Genomic DNA, 18,070 nt, shown 5'->3' on the forward strand with positions numbered 1-18,070 from the left:
ACTTTTATTTTGTTAGATTATGAACATCAATTTATTAAAAGTTTGCATGCAGTGAATAGTAGGTTATGAAATGAAGAAATTGATTAAATTATATTGAATTAATTCTTATCTCGATGTAATGACATAGGATACTGGAGTGCAATTTATTGTCTTTAAGAAATGTTAATTTTAAAATTGAATTTTGAGGAAACTTGTATTTTTCTTATGAGTCCTAATAGTCCCTGCACAAGCTCATATTTTTTGTTGGCATAAAGGTTTTGAGGACTTATAGAGAATTAATCATTTATGTGAATAAAAGCATTTTGGTAAAAGCATAAGGTTATATAAGGTTTTATGATTAATTAATTTTGGTCTTCCTAGATTGGAGTAATGAATTATTTGAAGCTTATTAAAACTAATTAATTAATTAAGATCCAGTAGGTCAAATTAAGTGATTTAAGTCCAAGTTAGGCCAAAATCACTTAAGCTCGTAAGAGAGTCCATATAACCTAATGAGTTTTAAGGTTAAACTGTAGTTTTCAAACTAATTGTCTTCTAAATACTTACCCTCATTTTCTCTCTCCTCTTAAAGTGTGTAGCTATGCTATACAAGTGTCATGAATATGAGAATGAGTTATTTGGTGGAAGATCACTAGGTTTTTATATCTCTTTTACAAAAGGATTTCAATTTAGGAACAATCAAACCTTAGGTATGATTCATAATACACTTTATAGAGTCAAAGTTTTGATTTTTATTATTTTCATTAGACTTAAGATCTTAGATGCATGCTTTGATTGTTATTCTCTATTGTTCTGAATACTAAGGTGGTGTTTGTTTTTTTTTACTGAATAGAAAAAACCAAAATAATCTATTAACGTAAACTAAAATAACTAAATTAAACCTATTAATAATAAGTTTACTTTAGTTATATTGGTTGATATTAATAGATTACTTTTAATTGAATAAAAAAATCCAAATATTTTAACTTTTTTTTTTTTATTTAACCAAAAAACAAACAACACCTAAGCCTAAAGATCGACCTTTGTAATACTTCAAGTATCATCCTCAAAGATAACTACGACTTTTGTAATACTTCAAGTATCATCCTCAAAGATTGACCTTTAGAAGTTGTTAAATTAAGTCTAAAATATTGCTTATTATTTAATCTCTAAATTAGGTTTAAAGTTGTCAAACTCTAATAAGTGTTTGGACAATAAGAATTATACAAAATTAGTCTTTTCAATATAAAGAGTAATGGATTTATCAAGACATCCTACACATCTCTTATCAAGATACCCCTTTCGCTAATGATTTTATTTAACATCTTAGTCCTTGGATGTAAGATGTCTTTTTAGAGACCAAGTTTCATGTTAAACATAAAAGATAATGACTTAAATCTCAGCTGTATGAGTTCTTAAGAAAATTCACTCACCGACATATACGCAAATCAATTTGAAAATCATATTTACCAAAAAAAAAAAAAAACAATTTACAAAACTTAAAAATCTTAGAAATATTTGGAAAGATTTGGAAAAAATTTCCTTTTTAGGTTTGTTTTCTTTTTTAAATCCTTAAATTAAATTATTTTCCAATTTTTCTCAAAGATTTGGAGAGATTTTTCTTTTAAAATTATTTAAAAAATAATTAAAAAACAAAAAATCATATTAACTTTTAATTTTTAATTTTTAATTTTCTATCTAAACCAGGATAATTGGTTTTGCAAATGCACACAAGAATATGAGAAGATAGGAGCATGTTTCACATATAATTTAAAAATAGTTTTTTGTTTTTAAAAACATTGTTTTATTTATTTTTTAATATTGTTTGGCCATTGTTCTTTTAAAATAATTTTTAAAAATAAAATAAAATAGAGAATAATTTGTATAGATAGAAGTTATTTTTATCAATTTTCAATACAATTTTTACAAACAAATTAAGAAAACATAGTCAATCGTTTTCCAAAAATGCCATTAATGTATTCATTCATTTTACTAGTTTATTTTAACAAATTTAACCATTTTAGTAAAAGCTAAAGGTCAAAAAGTAGGCGATACATGCACAAGAACATAATATATATATATTTATTTATTTAACTAATGAAATGTTCCTTTTTACAATTACAATTACGTCCTTGGTAAACCAAATCAATTTTCACGAAATGGAGTGAAAATTGGTAAAAATCATAATGCAGAGATTAAAGCTCTGAGCCACATGCAACGATTCCTTCCATTTCCTTCTAGATTTTCTCGAGAAAATTTGTTGGTGAAAATTGAAGCTAAAAAGAAAACATTAAACCACTAGCATCGAACAATCCACACTCTTTCGAGAACATCTCCCAAGCAATTTTTTTGGTCAGGTTAGTCGATTCTTTATTCTATCCTTTCTTTTGTTCTTGAAATCAACATCTGCATTCAGAATTTTCTCCGATTCTCTGAATTAGGGTTTCGTTTTGAACTGATAGGCTTGCGTGTTTGATTTGGTTATTTTTCCGGGGATTTTACAAAGCATGTTTGCACGGTTGCTGTTGTTTTTGCTTTTTCTTGTTTTAGGGTCAGTTTGATTGCCGAGAAACCATGGGAAAGTGAAGGAAAATCTGGAATCTTACAACGGCCAAGTTCTATTATTATTTTTCTTATGGTTCTTGATAACCAAATAGAGCATTAGGGTTTTTGGAGTGGCTTTGAGGGGGCATTGTGGTATAAAGATGCTGCATTGGGTTGATTAGATATGATGTCTAGGGTTTTTGTTTGTACTGAAGGTTCATGTTTGCCTTTTGAGTTGTTACCAACTGGTTATGTGATTTTTATGAAAAACTTAGTTTTAGAATGGGATTATATGTTTTGGGTTGAATATATTTGCTTTGTGCAGTAATGGACTCACCCAAAGCTCTCGTTACTTATTTATTAATGGATATAAAAAACTTTAAAGGTAAAAATATGCTACCAGCTGCCCCTTTAAAGCAGTGATTGAAACTCAGAAGAGAGAAAAATGCAGAGCACCTTAATCTTCAACTTTGTAGGAGTTACGAGCAGTAAGGAGGGTGGGAGTAAACACCAAGAAGCTGAATGTTGTTTGTAAGTTTGAATGGATCTTTGGGAAAAGAGGACTCTTCAAGTTTAGAAATTTTTGTGTCCCAAATATCCTGTGACCAATGAGTTCTTTGTAATGTACACTATTTTTCTTTGGCAAACAAGCCAGCATTTTCCCAGAATTCTGTGTAGATCTCTCTAATATAAATAGTCTTTTATGTGCAATTCTAAATGGGAAGTCATCACATGTTATTGGTGAAACTGAATACTTGAATTTGACAAAACCTCTATTTTATCCTTGTTGCGAAATAGCTAAGATGAATAAATTTTTTACCAAAAAATGGACTCTTCACTCTCCTTTTTTAATTAAGGACACGGAAATTTTTGACCATATAATGGACTCTTTTTTTATTTTTTTATCAGATAAAATGGACTCCACTCCCCTCCTTTTTGTAATTAAGGAAGTGAATATTACCTATCATCATAATGTTGTTCGCTTTAATCATGTAATGCTGTTCATTTTAAACTTGTATACACAATAATTTTGATTTCATTATAAAATGAAGAGGAAACCACAAATCACCTTCTTTTGTTTTGTGAGAAGGCTAGAATGTTATGGCTCCTGATCCTCTCCCTTTTTGGAGTGCAATGGGTGATGCACTCCTCTGTGAGGAGGAACCTATTGGGATGACATGGGTCCTCTGTGGGCAAGAAAAGGGAGAAAGCTTGGAGAGTTGCCCCTCTCTGCTTGATGTGGACCATATGGAAAGAAAGGAATAGGAGGGCCTTCGACGATGTTGAGAGGAATGACCAAGAAATTAAATCCATTTTTTTCTACACTTTTGTGATTTGGGCTAGGGTGTATATAGAGGAACACGCTTTCTCTTTGATTGATTTTGTGGACTGGTTAGCTACCAAGTAAGTTCCAGGCTTGTTGCCTTATTGTCTTTTGTTCTTTTGTTCCCTGGTATACTCCGTGCATACTCTTTCTTTAGCCTCTTTGGCTTTTAATGAAATTTCCTTTACCTATAAAAAAAAAAAAAATTTTGATTTCATTATGGTTATTTAAATTTGTTCATCCCATTCAAAATTTTCATTGGGAGTGATAACACTACAACCTCTCTATTAGATTTTATAGAATGGGTGGACTCTTCTTTTTAAAAGTGGTTTTGTAGCTACTATAGCTGGTTTTTGCTTCTCACTTGCATACTTCCGGTATACTGTTTTTGCCACTTTAGTTTGGCATCCTTTTTATAGTCATTAATGTACATACTCTTATTTGCCTATAAAAAAAAAACAAAAAAACACTACAGCCTGATTTCATAATGGATAAGGTTGGTTGCAGCACTAGAGTTGAAATATACTTTCAAGCTTTGTTTCATTCTCTGAGAGAATGAGAGGGAGGATAGAGAGATGCTTAAAAATAGCATCATTTCTTAAGCATTTTGGGCATTCTCTTTGCATTTCTCTCTCCCCTTTTATCACAATTAACGTTTCTTTTGTTTCTGATTAAAAAGAAGTAGGAGACTGAAGATGTTTTCCTATGTGAAGATGGTAAGAGTGTTATGCTTGTTTTCTTTTTCCTTTTGCCCCCTAGTTTATGTATTATTTTTGTTTTTATCTTTTGCTTAAGTAAGGAATCTAGCATGCCTTCTAAGATGGTTCAAGGTGAAATAGAAGTTTCATTTTAATAGCTGGAAAATGTCATGCTACTGATGTTGCCTGTTTCATAGTTTTAAAGCATTGTTCCTTATTGGAGTATTTATATAATATGAGAAGCGAAAGATTATGAGGGGCCTTTGTAATGTGCATACATTACATTAGCCTTTCCATTTCTATAAAACTTATGCATGTTTGCCATTTTATGTTTCTAACCAAGATGAAGAGTGACAAATATTAACCCTAACGAATATTCTTTATCCTAAAATATTCTTGCATTTGGTGATATGTGTTAGTCAAATTTCAAATATCTAACTCCTTTATTAATGCCAAATAATTTTGCCTATTTTCATTCTTGCCCTCCTGCAGGTCATCAAATAGAAGTATAATTTACTTCTTACCTTTTATTTTTTAGGCCAGAGACACATTAGGGAGTAGGGATTAAACTTTGTTAAGGCCAACATATGACCATCTGCAAATTGGTTTGGGGCATGCATTATAGAACCTGCTCAAGTTGCATGAAGTAAAAGAAGATCTAGAAATTCAGAGATTGCTTTAGCATGTTCTCCTTTTGTTGTTTTGCTGGGGAAATTTCAACCAGAATGAAACAATGTCTTTACCCTTTTCTTCTTTCCTTCTCTTTTTTCTACCTATTTTTCTTTTCTGTTCTTTTTGCATAGAGATCTTCATTCTTTGGTGAAGCCTGTAAAAAAAGGGATGATCATTTTTTGAGAAGTAAATCTAAGTTTGGATGGGGAGTTCCAGTGCAATAATCTCATGTTTCAATATTTGGGTTGAACAAGAATGGAAATTATTTTGATCTTTACAAAGATGCATGGATCCAATAGGCTTTGTCTTATATATTCATATTGCAGATCATCTTCCAACAAGATAATGTTTCTTATGGCATTTTAAAGGGGGACACTAAGGACAACTTCAATGGCCCTGGATTTCCTGAGTGCATTACTATTCAATATGCTTATATTGGTAGTAGAGTGGCTATGATACCTGTAGAATGAAGCTGTTGTATATTGGGAAACTACAGATAAATTTATAAGCTGATACATGGATACCAGTCTATAATATAATATTGGGTCAGGTGTGCCAGTATGCAGTGAGTTGGATGTTTTTGTGATATTTTCTATGGTCAGTTGTTTGAAGTGATATGCCTTGCTAAATATGGGTGGAATTGGGTTGGGTTGATTGAGTAACCTAGCCTCTTTGCTTTTAATCACAGCATAGGTGGTCAGGAAAGGATATACAAACCTGAATAGGTTTTGGGTGGGGTAAGTTTCAATTGCCCAAGCATCGTGGTAACTGGTAACCGTTATTCCTTTTTTTGATACAGAAACAAAACATCTTCATTAAATGATGAATGCAAGAAGGAATGTTTTATGTATCTGTTTTATGCTCCCGGATAACCTTTATTCTTAAGTATCTGTTTTATGCTCCCTGAAAATTTGACTTATATATCCTTGCTATTTGACATGAACAGTGTGTAAGAAGATTGCTAATTGCTACTTTTATTCTTTAGAAATGTTATTAGATCTTACTAATGTATTAACACAAAGTAAATTAGAAGTTATTTAGTTCTTTTTTCTGTAGCTTTATAGAAACCCGAGCCATTTTCTGTCAGCTACTTACTTTCACATGGGTATGAGATAAGTTCTGCTTTGGGTGGGATGCACCTTTGAAATCCCCTTTGCTTAATGGCATGTTTCCTGAATATTTATGTAATGGCTTTGCTTCAACTGCTAGAATTTTCATTTTATGATTTCAATGTTCCCTTTGGAAGTTGGATCTTTCTGGTAGACATGTTCAGAAGTTATACTCACTTTATATCTAAAGGAATCTTTCACTTTTTGGTGTTTTGTAGCTGAAGTGATGGCAAATGATTCTCGAACAAGTCGCAAAACTAAGGATGATGACATTAATAATTCTAAGGGCAGGAACATTCGTGGCAAAGGATCATCTACTTCGGCATCTGCAACAACAGATATATCTGGTTTAAGAAGGTCAGCTAGAGAAACACCAACAAAGAAACTGTTGAATCCAAGCCCTTCAAGCACACGGAAGTCTGAGCGACTTGAGAAGCAGACACCAGTGACTCCTCCTGTTAAGAGGAAATCTGAGAGAGTTGAGAAGCAGAGGATGCCAAGTCCTTCGAGGAGGTCTGAGAGGGGTAAGAATCACCAGTCACCAAGTTCTTCAGGATCAAAAAAGTCAGAGAAAACTTCTGGTTCATCTGAGATGAGACATAAGAAGCAAAAAAGAGAGAAAAGTGTGAAAGAGGTGACCCTCGAAGCTAGAAAAGTTAGCAAAAATGAGGAACATGATTTGGAATCTGTTCAGGTGAAAAAGAAAAGAATGGATGCACGTGCTTATAGGGCATTGCTCAGGCGCAAGGTTAATGATGCAGGTAGCTGAGTTTCTTTTACACATTTTTTTTAACTTCCCCCTTTTATGGTTCTGTTGTTGAGTAATCTCAGGGAATAAATAACAGTATGAAGCTCCCTTGTTCTGCAGTGATGGCTGTGGAAAATGTACATGCATTTCCATATGGACAGGGATATATTTTAGTTATCTTTCAATAGAATTAGTGTTTAGCGATAGCATTCTCTGTTTTGTATCCAAGTTATTGCGGAGTAACTCTAGATTATTTATTTTTATCATTCTTGGTTTTTTTCTGTTTGACTTATAGATCTTGGTGGGAAGATGAGAAAACCAGATAAGTTGTTTCAAGAAGATAGCAGTGATAGCAGTGATAGTGGTTCCAAGCAAGTTGAGGATGGGAGAACCGAGTGCAGTGGAAGAAGAGAAGATGAATTGAAAGAAAAATCACAGGACAGAGCTCGTGAGAGGCCTGCAGAGGAATCTAATTGTAGTTTAAGAACATTCACAACTGAAGCTTTAGAAAATCATGGCAGAGTAGAATTCTCCTCAAGTCAGAATGGCTGTTTGAAGGGAACATTTGAGCATGAAGAGCGAAATCCTGTAGAGGAAGCTAAAGGTACTACTGATAATGCTGAGAGGATAGAGACGCACTCCTCTCCAGCTGAAAAGCTGCAAATGCCAGAGTTGATAGATTCTACTTCTAATAGAAGATCACTTGATGGTGGTGATGGCTTGAAACTTACACCTGTTAAAAGAAAGAGGAACACATTGGACCTGGATTCTGATGCTTCTGAAAGAGTTCCAAGTAAAGATATCTGCACCCCTATTGCTGATGCTGTTTCTACATCACCAACAGGGTGCACAACAAATAAAGTTGTTGAGACATGTGGAGTATGTTCTAAAAGGCAAAGGTACTGATTTTCATCAAAAACCTCCTTCCCTCCCTTTATTCTGGTGTTATTTAAATTATCTCTTTATGTTGCCCATGCCAAATCCTAGCACTTTGTATGAAAAATGAAAATGAGTTTTTTCATAAGATTTTATTAGTTTACTACCACTATTGGTGAGATATAGATTTCAAGTGCCTTGCTTACCATAATTGCCTTTTACAGTGGGGCAACATGCATCCTTCAATTGAATATGATACTTCCAAAAAGGTTAAAGGTCGAATGATGATCGATTTTATGTGCTGCAAATATTGAGTGTATTTTGTACTATTGTCCTTCATAGATCTAATATTAGAGTGATTTTCTTCTAAGTTACCTCTCCTTGCTAACCCACACCTTTTGATCTACACTCCTAAAACTAATTGAGCTGGACCACATTAAGGGGAATGCCTTTAAATGTTGTGGTGCAAGAGGTTCAAAAGGAGTTAAAAAAATGAATGATATCCTAAAGAGTTTCTGAAGTCCTCGCCTTGTCCTAAAAAATCTCAGCATTTTTTCCTGCCAAACTCCTAAATCAAGGTGAGACAAGCTATTTGTGAAAGAGCCTTGCCTCTAATTGAGTTTCTCAATCCCTTTGATGAGATGGTCATCATATAACATATACTCCTAGGAGGAACCTAGTCCAAATTAGGTAGTTTGGAAAGTTTATACCATAGTCCCAAAGTCAATGGACAATGATTGGGATTCTTTGGGGGAAGAGAGGGGATGGAATCTCCAATTCTCTAGATCTTTCAATGATTGGGAGGTGGAGGCGGTGGAGAGGTTCCTTTTGACTGTACAAGGAGAGAGGCTAGTCATTGACTTGGAGGATAGGGTGCTTTGGAAAGAGGCTAAGGATGAGAATTTTTCTGTTAAATCCCTTTATAGTGCTCTTGAACCTAGAAGTGCAGTCCTGTTTCCGTGGAACATCATTTGGAGCCCTTGTGTTCCCACTAAGGTGGGTTTTTTTGCTTGGGAAGCATTGTGGGGGAAGGTTCTAACCCTGGATCAACTCAAAAGGAGGGGAAGACTAATTACTAACAAATGTTTCCTTTGTTGTGCTAAATAGGAGTCGATTAATCACATTTTTATCCATTGTCCTAACGCTAGGGTTTTTTGGGAACTTGTTTTTGCATTGTTTGGCGTGATGTGGGTCCTTTCGCTTTTGGCTAGAGATACTCTCCTAGGTTGGCATGGATACTTTGTGGGCAAAAAGCATAGAAAGGCTTGGATGATAGCTCCTCTTTGTTTATTTTGGTTGGTTTGGAAGGAAAGAAACATGATAGCTTTTGAAAATGAGGATTTCTTGATTCAAAGGATGAAATATTCATTTGTATGTAATCTTTGGTCTTCATCTAAGTCATGTATAAATGTGCGACCTTTACCTTTAATAAACTTTTTTGATTGGTTAGGTTCTAGATGAGGGCTGGTGAGTTTTTTGTATCCCCTCTTCTTTTTGTTCTTGCCTTTAGGTGCCTCTTGTATACTCCCTGTATGTTTTGGGTTGCCTTTTAGGCGCCCTTTTCTCTTAATATATTTTTTCTGTGTTTATCTATAAAAAAAAAATTTAACTATGACAATTCTGAATAAACTTGGGAATTATGACTACAAAGGTTGATCTTCCTACTACAAATCTTCCTAAAAATGGATTCTTGCCTCATCATCCACCACAAAATGAGTGTGTTTGGAAAAATCCTAAAAGGCTTGTGTAGTGGCCTTCTAGGGACAACAATGTGACCATTTGACTACAATGTTGGTATCTCACCAAGTAGAATGCATCCAATAGATACTTAGAATAACCTTATGCCAAAGAGCATAACTTTCCCTCAGAAACCTCCATGGCCATTTTCCCAATAGAGCACGATTCCTTAAAGAAGTCTTCCTAAGTCCCAAATCCCTTTCCACCTTAAGACTTGTAGACTAGGTCCCGACTAATGAGATGATCTCTATTGTGCTCTGTAGCCTTTAACCAAAGAAAAATCCTTTTGCATTTTTTTGATCTTTAATGTTACTGAAGAAAGTATCTTGAAAATGGAGAGGAAATAACTAGGGATATGAGACAAGCACGACTAGATAAGAGTTATCCTTCCACTTAATGACAATTTTTTTTTTCTATCCATGGAAGACTTAGCTAGGGGAGAGACTAATTAGGAACCTTGCAATCAAGCAACATTTGGTCTTGACTCATGTTGATGCCAAAGAGAGTACTCTTGTCAAGATTAATCTTAAGTCCAGATATGTGTTTGACAACTAACAAAATTAGCTTAAGATTTTGCAAATTTTTTGAACAAGTTCTAGAAAAAAAGATGGTGTTATCTGCAAATTGCAAATGAGACGCTTTGGTCCTACTCGTTCCCATAAGGAAGCCTTCTAATAACCTATTCTCCTCAACTCTCAACAACATCCTACTTAACACATCAATTTCAATGGTGAGGAGGAAAGAGGACAATGGATCTCTTTATCTTAGACCTCTAGTTGCTTTGACCCAACATTTGGTATTTTCGTTCATTAAGATTGCAAAATTTATCATGTTCTCTAATTTATCTTTGTGCTTTTGCCTGTCAAAAAAAAATTGCAAAATTTGTCATGAATAAATAATTTCTCATCCAAGTTGTCTGTTTAGAAGTGAACCCCTTCCTTTAAGGTAAATGGTCTAGAAACCCAATCTACATGATTATAAACCTTTTTAAAATCAATTCTGAAAACTACCTCTTCCTCTTTAAAGCATTTTGCTCATACACTATCTCATTTGCTATCAACATTGCATTCAAGATTTGCTTTCCTTGAACAAAAGCTCCTTGTGAAACATGAATAGTTTCATGAAGAACACCTTGTATATGCTTTGAGAAGATTTTGGCTATGATTTTATACAAACATGTGGTCAAGCTAATAGGTCTAAAGTTAGATATCTTTTTTATCTGACTCTTTTTGGGCGCTAGAGCAGTGAAGATGACATTAATACTTTGATTTATTACCCCACTATTGTAGAATTCTAAGAAAGCCCTCAATAAATCCTCCTTAATCACATCCTACCACTATTGAATCATAGAAATGGTGAAACCATCAAGCCTAGGAGCCTTGTCCTTATCTAATTGAAAAATGGCTTGGAGAATTTCTTCTTTGGTAAAAGGATAGTCCAACTAGGTAGCACTCTTTGATAAGGTGGGTGACTAATCTAAATCTTCTAACCTCTAAGACTCTTTAGGGGGACTTGTATATAGCTTTTCAAAAAAAGAAATATCGCCTTTGAAATATTGCCAATATTAATAACAATGCCTAATTAAAAAAAGATATACCAAAGTACACAAGGAGTATACAAAGGTGTCACAAAGGCAATAAGATTGAGAGATTAACAAAAAAAAACGTCTCTATCATCAACAAAAGCCCAATCAATCATCAAAATCTGTATGGACTTTGTGAAGGAGGAGGTGATGAACTTTTTCAGGGAGTTCTATGAACATAGTAAATTTGTCAAAAGGCTAAATGCAACTCTTCTGGTTTTAATCCCAAAAAAGGCGGGGGTTGAAGATTTGAGGGATTTCAGGCCCATGAACTTAGTGGGAAGCCTGTACAAGTGGATGGCTAAGGTTTTAGCCAATAGACTTAAAAAGGTGGTATCTAAGGCTCAAGGGGCTTTTGTGGAGGGTAGACAAATTCTAGATGTAGTGCTAATAGCTAATAAAGCCATTGACTCGGTTATGAAGAATAATGAAAATGGGATCATGTTCAAACTTGACATAGAGAAGGCATATGATAATGTGGATTGGTCTTTTCTTCTCACAGTTATGCAGAAAATGGGTTTTGGGGAGAAATGGATAGGGTGGATAAAGTGGTGCATATCTACTGCGAGTTTCTCTGTGATGGTTAATGGAACGCCTAAGGGATTCTTTCAAAGCTCAAGGGGATTGAGGCAAGGTGATCCTCTATCGCCTTATCTCTTTGTGATAGCCATGAAGGTCTTTAGGTCTTTCATTAAAAGGGCAGTGGAGGGAGGTTTTATGTCAGGCTGTAAGGTGAAGAGTAGGAACGAAGAAGGGGTTCAGATTTCCCACTTGTTGTTTGCTGATGACACCTTGGTGTTTTGTCAAGCTTCTCAAAACCAGCTGACATACCTAAGTTGGTTACTCATGTGGTTTGAGGCCGTATTGGGGTTGAGAATTAACTTGGAGAAGAGTGAACTCATTCCAATAGGGAGGGTAGAGAATATTGATGACCTTGCCTTGGACTTCGGTTGTAGAGTGGGTAGTCTCCCGTCCACTTATCTAGGTCTTCCTTTGGGTGCTCTGTTTAAATTAGTATCAGTGTGGGATGGAGTGGAAGAGCGCTTCCGTAAAAGATTAGCTATGTGGAAGAGACAATGCTTATCCAAGGGAGGGAGAGCAACTCTAATCCGAAGTACTTTGTCGAATTTGCGTATTTACTTTATGTCCTTGTTGAGATTACCAAGTTCGGATAGACGAAGACTAGAGCAAATTCAAAGGGACTTCCTATGGGGTGGTAGCAACCTGGAGCGAAAACCACATTTAGTAAGACGGGAGGTGATATGCTTAAGTAAAAAGAAAGGGGGATTGAGGGTCAAGTGTCTCAATTCTTAATAAGGCTCTCCTTTCCAAATGGAATTGGTGATACGCAAATGAGAGAGAGGCTTTGTGGAATCAAGTGATTAGAGGAAAATATGAGGAAAATAGAGGGGGTTGGTGCTCTCGGGAAGTGAGAGAGGCACATGGCGTGGGGCTTTGGAAAGGAATAAGGATGGACTGGAAGTTGGTGGGCACATAGATTTCTTTCAGTGTTGGCAATGGAAGGAGGGTGAGATTTTGGAGGGATAGATGGTGTGGGGATTTCCTTCTATGTGAGTCTTTTCCTTCCCTCTTTGCTTTGTCTGTTGAAAAAGAAGCTTGGGTGGCGGATGTCTGGGATCCCTTGGTTGAGGGGGGGTTGGAACCCTTGTTTTTCAAGAGCCCTAAATGATTGGGAGGTGGAGGAGGCGGAAATTTTTTTAGAGTGTCTTCACGGGAGGAGAGTGCTTGAGGATGTAGAGGATATGGTGGTCTGGAACAAATCAAAGAGCAGCAAATTCTCGGCCAAGTCTCTATACCGTGCTCTAGAAGCGGACTGTCTTGCTTTGTTTCCATCTAGCTGTATTTGGAATGTGTGGGTACAACCGAAAATTAGTTTCTTTGCGTGGGAGGCCGCATGGGGGAAGGCTTTAACCCTAGATCTTGTTCAGAAAAGAGGGCTGTCCTTGGCTAATAGACGTTTTATGTGTCTTGAGAATGAAGAGACCATAGACCATTTGCTTCTTCATTGTTCAAAAACAAGGACCTTATGGGAGTTACTTTATACCTTGGTTGGGGTGTCTTGGGTGATGCCCTCCTCAGTTAGAGAGACACTTCTCAGCTGGCAGGGTTCTTTTGTGGGCAAAAAGCACAGAAAGGTGTGGAGAGTTGCTCCTCTTCATATTTTTTGGACGGTTTGGAAGGCGAGGAATAGGTTGACTTTCAAGGATAATGAGCTGTCAATTCAGAGATTGAAATATTCCTTTATCCTCTCTCTATGGTATGAGGCTAAGCTGTTTTTAGTCGAATGCTCTCAATCTTTGGTTAACTTTATTGATTGGTTAGGATCATTTTAAGGTTGTTTTTAGGCCAATTGGTCTTTGGGTTTCTTTCTTTTTCTTTGGCCTTTTGGGTGGTGGGTGTATAGGTTTGTATACCGTGCATAGGTTTGTATACCTTGAGTCGCTTTTCTGGCGTCTCTTTTTAAATGAATTTTACTTTACTTATCAAAAAAAAAAATCTGTATGGACATTGATGCACCCCTCACAAGACTTTCTTGCACAAAGCCAGAGAGAGCATAGAAAGGAATTATTGAGAACTTAAATTGATTGTTCTTCATTGACAAAAATTCTATGATTCCTCTCTTTCTAGATGGTTCAAAATAAGTACAAGGGAGTTGCCTTCCACACCTTTATGCGCTTCTTACTCCTAAAGGTCCTTGATAATGTTTCTTTAACCATAGCAAACATCACACGTTCTATTATGAATAATGAGAATAATAACTACTGTAATTTTCTTGTTGCAACACAATGAAGAAGAACATGATCTATAGATTCCTCCTCCACCTTACAAATATTGCATTATTTACCAATGCCCATCCCCTTCTTTTTAGTTGATTTAGAGTCAAAATTCTCCCTAGGCTACTTCCCGAGCAAAGAAGCCTACTTTTGTTGGCACCCATAGATTCCATACTACTTTTAGTGGGAAGGTTGTTTCTTTTTTTTGACTCCAAGCAATCTATGCCAAAGTTCTAGTGTTGTAGGACAACAAAGAAAAAGATGATAGACTGATTCACTATTCAAACACATAACACATTGGTCTGGGATTAGAGCTTTGTACAACCTCCTCAACTAAAGCAAGTCTTTCGTATTAACTTTCTTATTAGCCACGATCCATGTGAAAGCCTTAACCTTGGGTGAAATTTTTGAGTTTTAAATTAACTTAGTAGGAGCAAAAGAGGTTAAGACATGAGTGACAAGAGAGGCTAAGAGAGCTTTTATGAAAGAGCTCATTGAGGAGGGTCCTAAGGGTGTCAATGACCAAACCCTTTCATCTAGGAAGGAAGGTGATTGGTGAACATGTAGCAAAGAAGAAAGAAGGCTAGTTAGTTCCTCAATCTTTGGATCAAAAAGGTTTTGAAGAAAATTGAACATAGTTATTACTTTTTCAATATTTTCACTTCAAATTTTGTTGCAACTACATAATGTCATTATGGCGGATGATAGGAAATATGTGGCCATGACCTTTCTTCTTTTAACAGCCACACAGTATCTGTTTGGCCTTTTATGCCATGTGGTATACTCATTTGAAGAATCGGGCATCACCATCTTATGAGCCCCACTTAAGAGATCAGCTATTTGAAAATCAGTGTGATTGTATTCTTTAAAAATTTGTTTGCGATGGTAGGATATTGGAAGACAATTTTGAAAAAAGAAGTTTTAAAAACATATGGTTAAAACTCATGGATTTATACTGATTTTTTTTTCTAATTAGAAACAAGAGATATATTAATTACATATAAAGAATTCATGAGAGGAATGAGGAATCCTCCCCACAAATACACAAACCTGATTTGAACTCTAAAAACTTCCGCTATACAAGGAGAGTTGTACCAAAAAAAAAAAAAAAAAAAGATCACAAAAGAATGTACAAGGAATTCATCTCCTAAAAACCGGCTAGGCTCCTCTCATTGTTAGCCCAACTCTAATGATGTACATACCAAATGCCAACTGAGCTAAATGACATTTAAAGGAATGCCTTTAAAATTGTCAATGCAAGGGGCCCAAAAAAGAGTAAAGAAATGAAATAAATCCCATAACATCTCTGATGTCCTCCATTTATCCTCAAAGATCTTAGCATTCACACAATCCAAATCAAAATGAGACAAACAGTCTTCCATAGGGTCTTGCCTCTAGTGGAATTCCCAAAACCCATATAAGAAATAGTCATCATGTTACAAAAACTCCTAGGCTGATCCCACGCCATCCTGGCCTGTTTGAATAACCTGTGCCACACATACTAATATTTAAATGTCTCCTATTCCTTTTTTCATGGCTTTATATAATGGAATTAGAAGGGATAGTTTGGAAAACATATGGTTAAAACTCATAGGGTTATACTGATTTTTGAATGCCTCCCATTCTTTTCTTCATTGCTTTATATAATGGAATTAGAAGGGATCCCCTCCTTCCACAACTTTTTGCTAAAATTATGTGCTGGCAGTGTCATTTTAAAATGGCATTGAATTTGATTTGGTGCCTTTTTGTTTTTTAAAAGGCTAATGTTGAATTAGATGCTTGCCATAATCTAAACTGGAGCAAAGTGCTGTAAATTTAGCCAAAAGCTTGAGCACCTTCTAGTGTCAATGCTTCACCTTTTCATATTATAATGTGTGCATTTTGTTGTAATCATACTCACATCAGTTTCTCAACCCTATTATATAATGGAAGATTGTGTTATAATCTCCAAGAACACTACTTTCTGGTTTTTGGACATGGATATGGTGCTGAGTTTGAAAATGGATATAACCTTTACAGTTGTTTGTATCATGCCAAAATGAGAAAAGAAAAACTTATTTGTTATACGTGGTTGCAGGTTAGACCATGATTCACCATCCCAGGAGTTCTGCTCTTGCAATACCAAAATAAACCAGGACCTAAATGACAGCTCTGCTCATAAGGTTGGTTCTTTTTATTCTCACATTTTCTTTGTGCTTCTGGTTTACCTTTCTTATATTCTTCTTTTTGAGTAATATGTTATTTGATGAATACTTACAATAGCATGTGCAAACTTATTCTTCTTCCTAGCCTATACTATGATAGGATCCTTGTGTTTTGTGCCTCACTGGTTTATCTGGGGTAATCAATATGATTCCATGGCGAGGAGAGGCACATCCATCTTTTCATAAGTAGAAAACAACCATCAAGAGGGTAACCTAGTGAATACAATTCTCTCTATTTTAGGATATATTGCACAAATCTCAAGATACATGCTCTATAGTTTCACTAAAAAATGCCATGTGGTTTAGTCACATATGTGGGTTAAAATTTGATAACATTGTCAAAAAAAAGAAAAGAAAAATCTTCATCAACTTCTTATCAGCATGCATTTTGATCGGATAAATGTGGAAAATATGCTGATGTGGCATATGTAATAAGTTACCTGCTCAAAGTCATTGAGAAGAAGCAAGAAACTACAGCAAGACGTATGAGACTGTCCTCATCATAGTTGGATACAAAATCTGAATTATGATAATTAAAATATGAAACTATAGCTCTACTAGGACATTGACAAGAAAGAGGATCCAATGAGGACCAATTGTCCACACAACATTGGGGGAAAGGAAAGCAAAGAATTCTGGTTTTGTAGAAAAATGTTTTCTAATAGTTAATTTGATTGTTTTGCTTAGTGATTGCAGGATTTATGTATATTTATATTCATTAACTTTGCTTCTCGGTATTCCGTTCTTTTGCTTTGGCTATTTAGTGATCCTAAATTATTTAGCAGATTCAATTTCTTTGCTTGCAATCTTTGTGTATGTATGGGTAATTTTGAGTTTTTATCTTCATGAGTCATTGAACTTGGAGTAAGTGTTGTTATTTTCTAATGTTTTGCATTAGGATAGAGGGGAACTTGAAGGATGTATGACCACAGGATATGCTGAAAAATGTGAAAGCAAGATAAAGGAGAAGGAGTTTCATTTAGATAGTCAAACTGGCGATGACCATAATACATGTGTTGTCTGCAAACTTGGTGGAAAACTCTTGTGGGTAACCCTTTTGCATTGTTGTATTTATTTTTGCAAGTATCTTTAGTTGTAGAATACATGTGTTGTCTGCAAACTCAGTGGAAAACTCTTGTCAGTAACCCTTTTTGTGGTAGTACTAATGTTGTAAGCATCTTCATCTATAGAAGAAACCAGGAATTGACCTTCATTTGCTTTTTGAACAGTTCTCATCTGTTGTCTTAGAATTTCCTTAACTATTCCTGTTACTTCTCATGGGTGGATTTTGTTCTTTTGGTATTTGTTGAATTCAAGTGTGTAATTTACGATAAAGAAATTGAGTTTTAACATTTAATATTCAACTCAAATGACCATTTCTAGCAAATTTGAAAATGAGTTAGTGCTATTTATTGTGGATGAAAATCTTTTGCAACATTTGGGATTAGGGATATAGCCAGATGACCTTTTACATTGGTGGTGGTTTTTATGAGTGGGAGGTTAATGCCTGCCTGGAGTCAACAGTGTTCATTTTTAAGGTCTTGTGACAATTATAATATTGAATTATGTAGTCCTTTCTTGAACCCATAGAAAATTGCTTTCATGATTGCTATGAAATTGATTGCTTGCATTTGTGGTGAGCAAGATGGTGAAATTTAATTTAAGAAGTTGCCAGTGGAGAGCTTCACATGTCTGAGAACAACCGTCCTGAGCTTTCATGACTGGTTTAATGTATTGTAATATATCTCAAGATTTTTGTTAAGTGCAAATTTTTAAATTTTGTAATCTTTATTCTGAGAAGT

At 35.2% G+C, this 18,070-nt stretch overlaps 1 protein-coding gene across 4 annotated transcripts in view; it reads left to right on the top strand.

Moving 5' to 3' along the window:
* Positions 1-2,128: 2,128 nt before the first annotated feature.
* LOC100258707 (helicase protein MOM1) overlaps positions 2,129-18,070 on the top strand; it is a 69,833-nt gene continuing 53,891 nt past the window's right edge. The window contains exons 1-5 of one of the 4 annotated variants that reach the window (XM_010652893.3): positions 2,129-2,336; positions 6,545-7,087; positions 7,370-7,973; positions 16,142-16,226; positions 17,167-17,312. In XM_010652893.3, the coding sequence (XP_010651195.1) occupies positions 6,553-7,087; positions 7,370-7,973; positions 16,142-16,226; positions 17,167-17,312 (1,370 nt within the window). In that variant the 5' untranslated portion in view covers positions 2,129-2,336; positions 6,545-6,552. Of the gene's footprint in view, positions 2,337-6,544; positions 7,088-7,369; positions 7,974-16,141; positions 16,227-17,166; positions 17,313-17,363; positions 17,406-18,070 lie in introns of those variants that run through there. The other 3 variants (XM_010652894.3, XM_010652895.3, XM_059737414.1) reach the window with 3 other exon arrangements.

Source organism: Vitis vinifera, chromosome 6 (genome assembly GCF_030704535.1).
Source record: "Vitis vinifera cultivar Pinot Noir 40024 chromosome 6, ASM3070453v1".
Lineage (NCBI taxonomy): Eukaryota > Viridiplantae > Streptophyta > Magnoliopsida > Vitales > Vitaceae > Vitis > Vitis vinifera.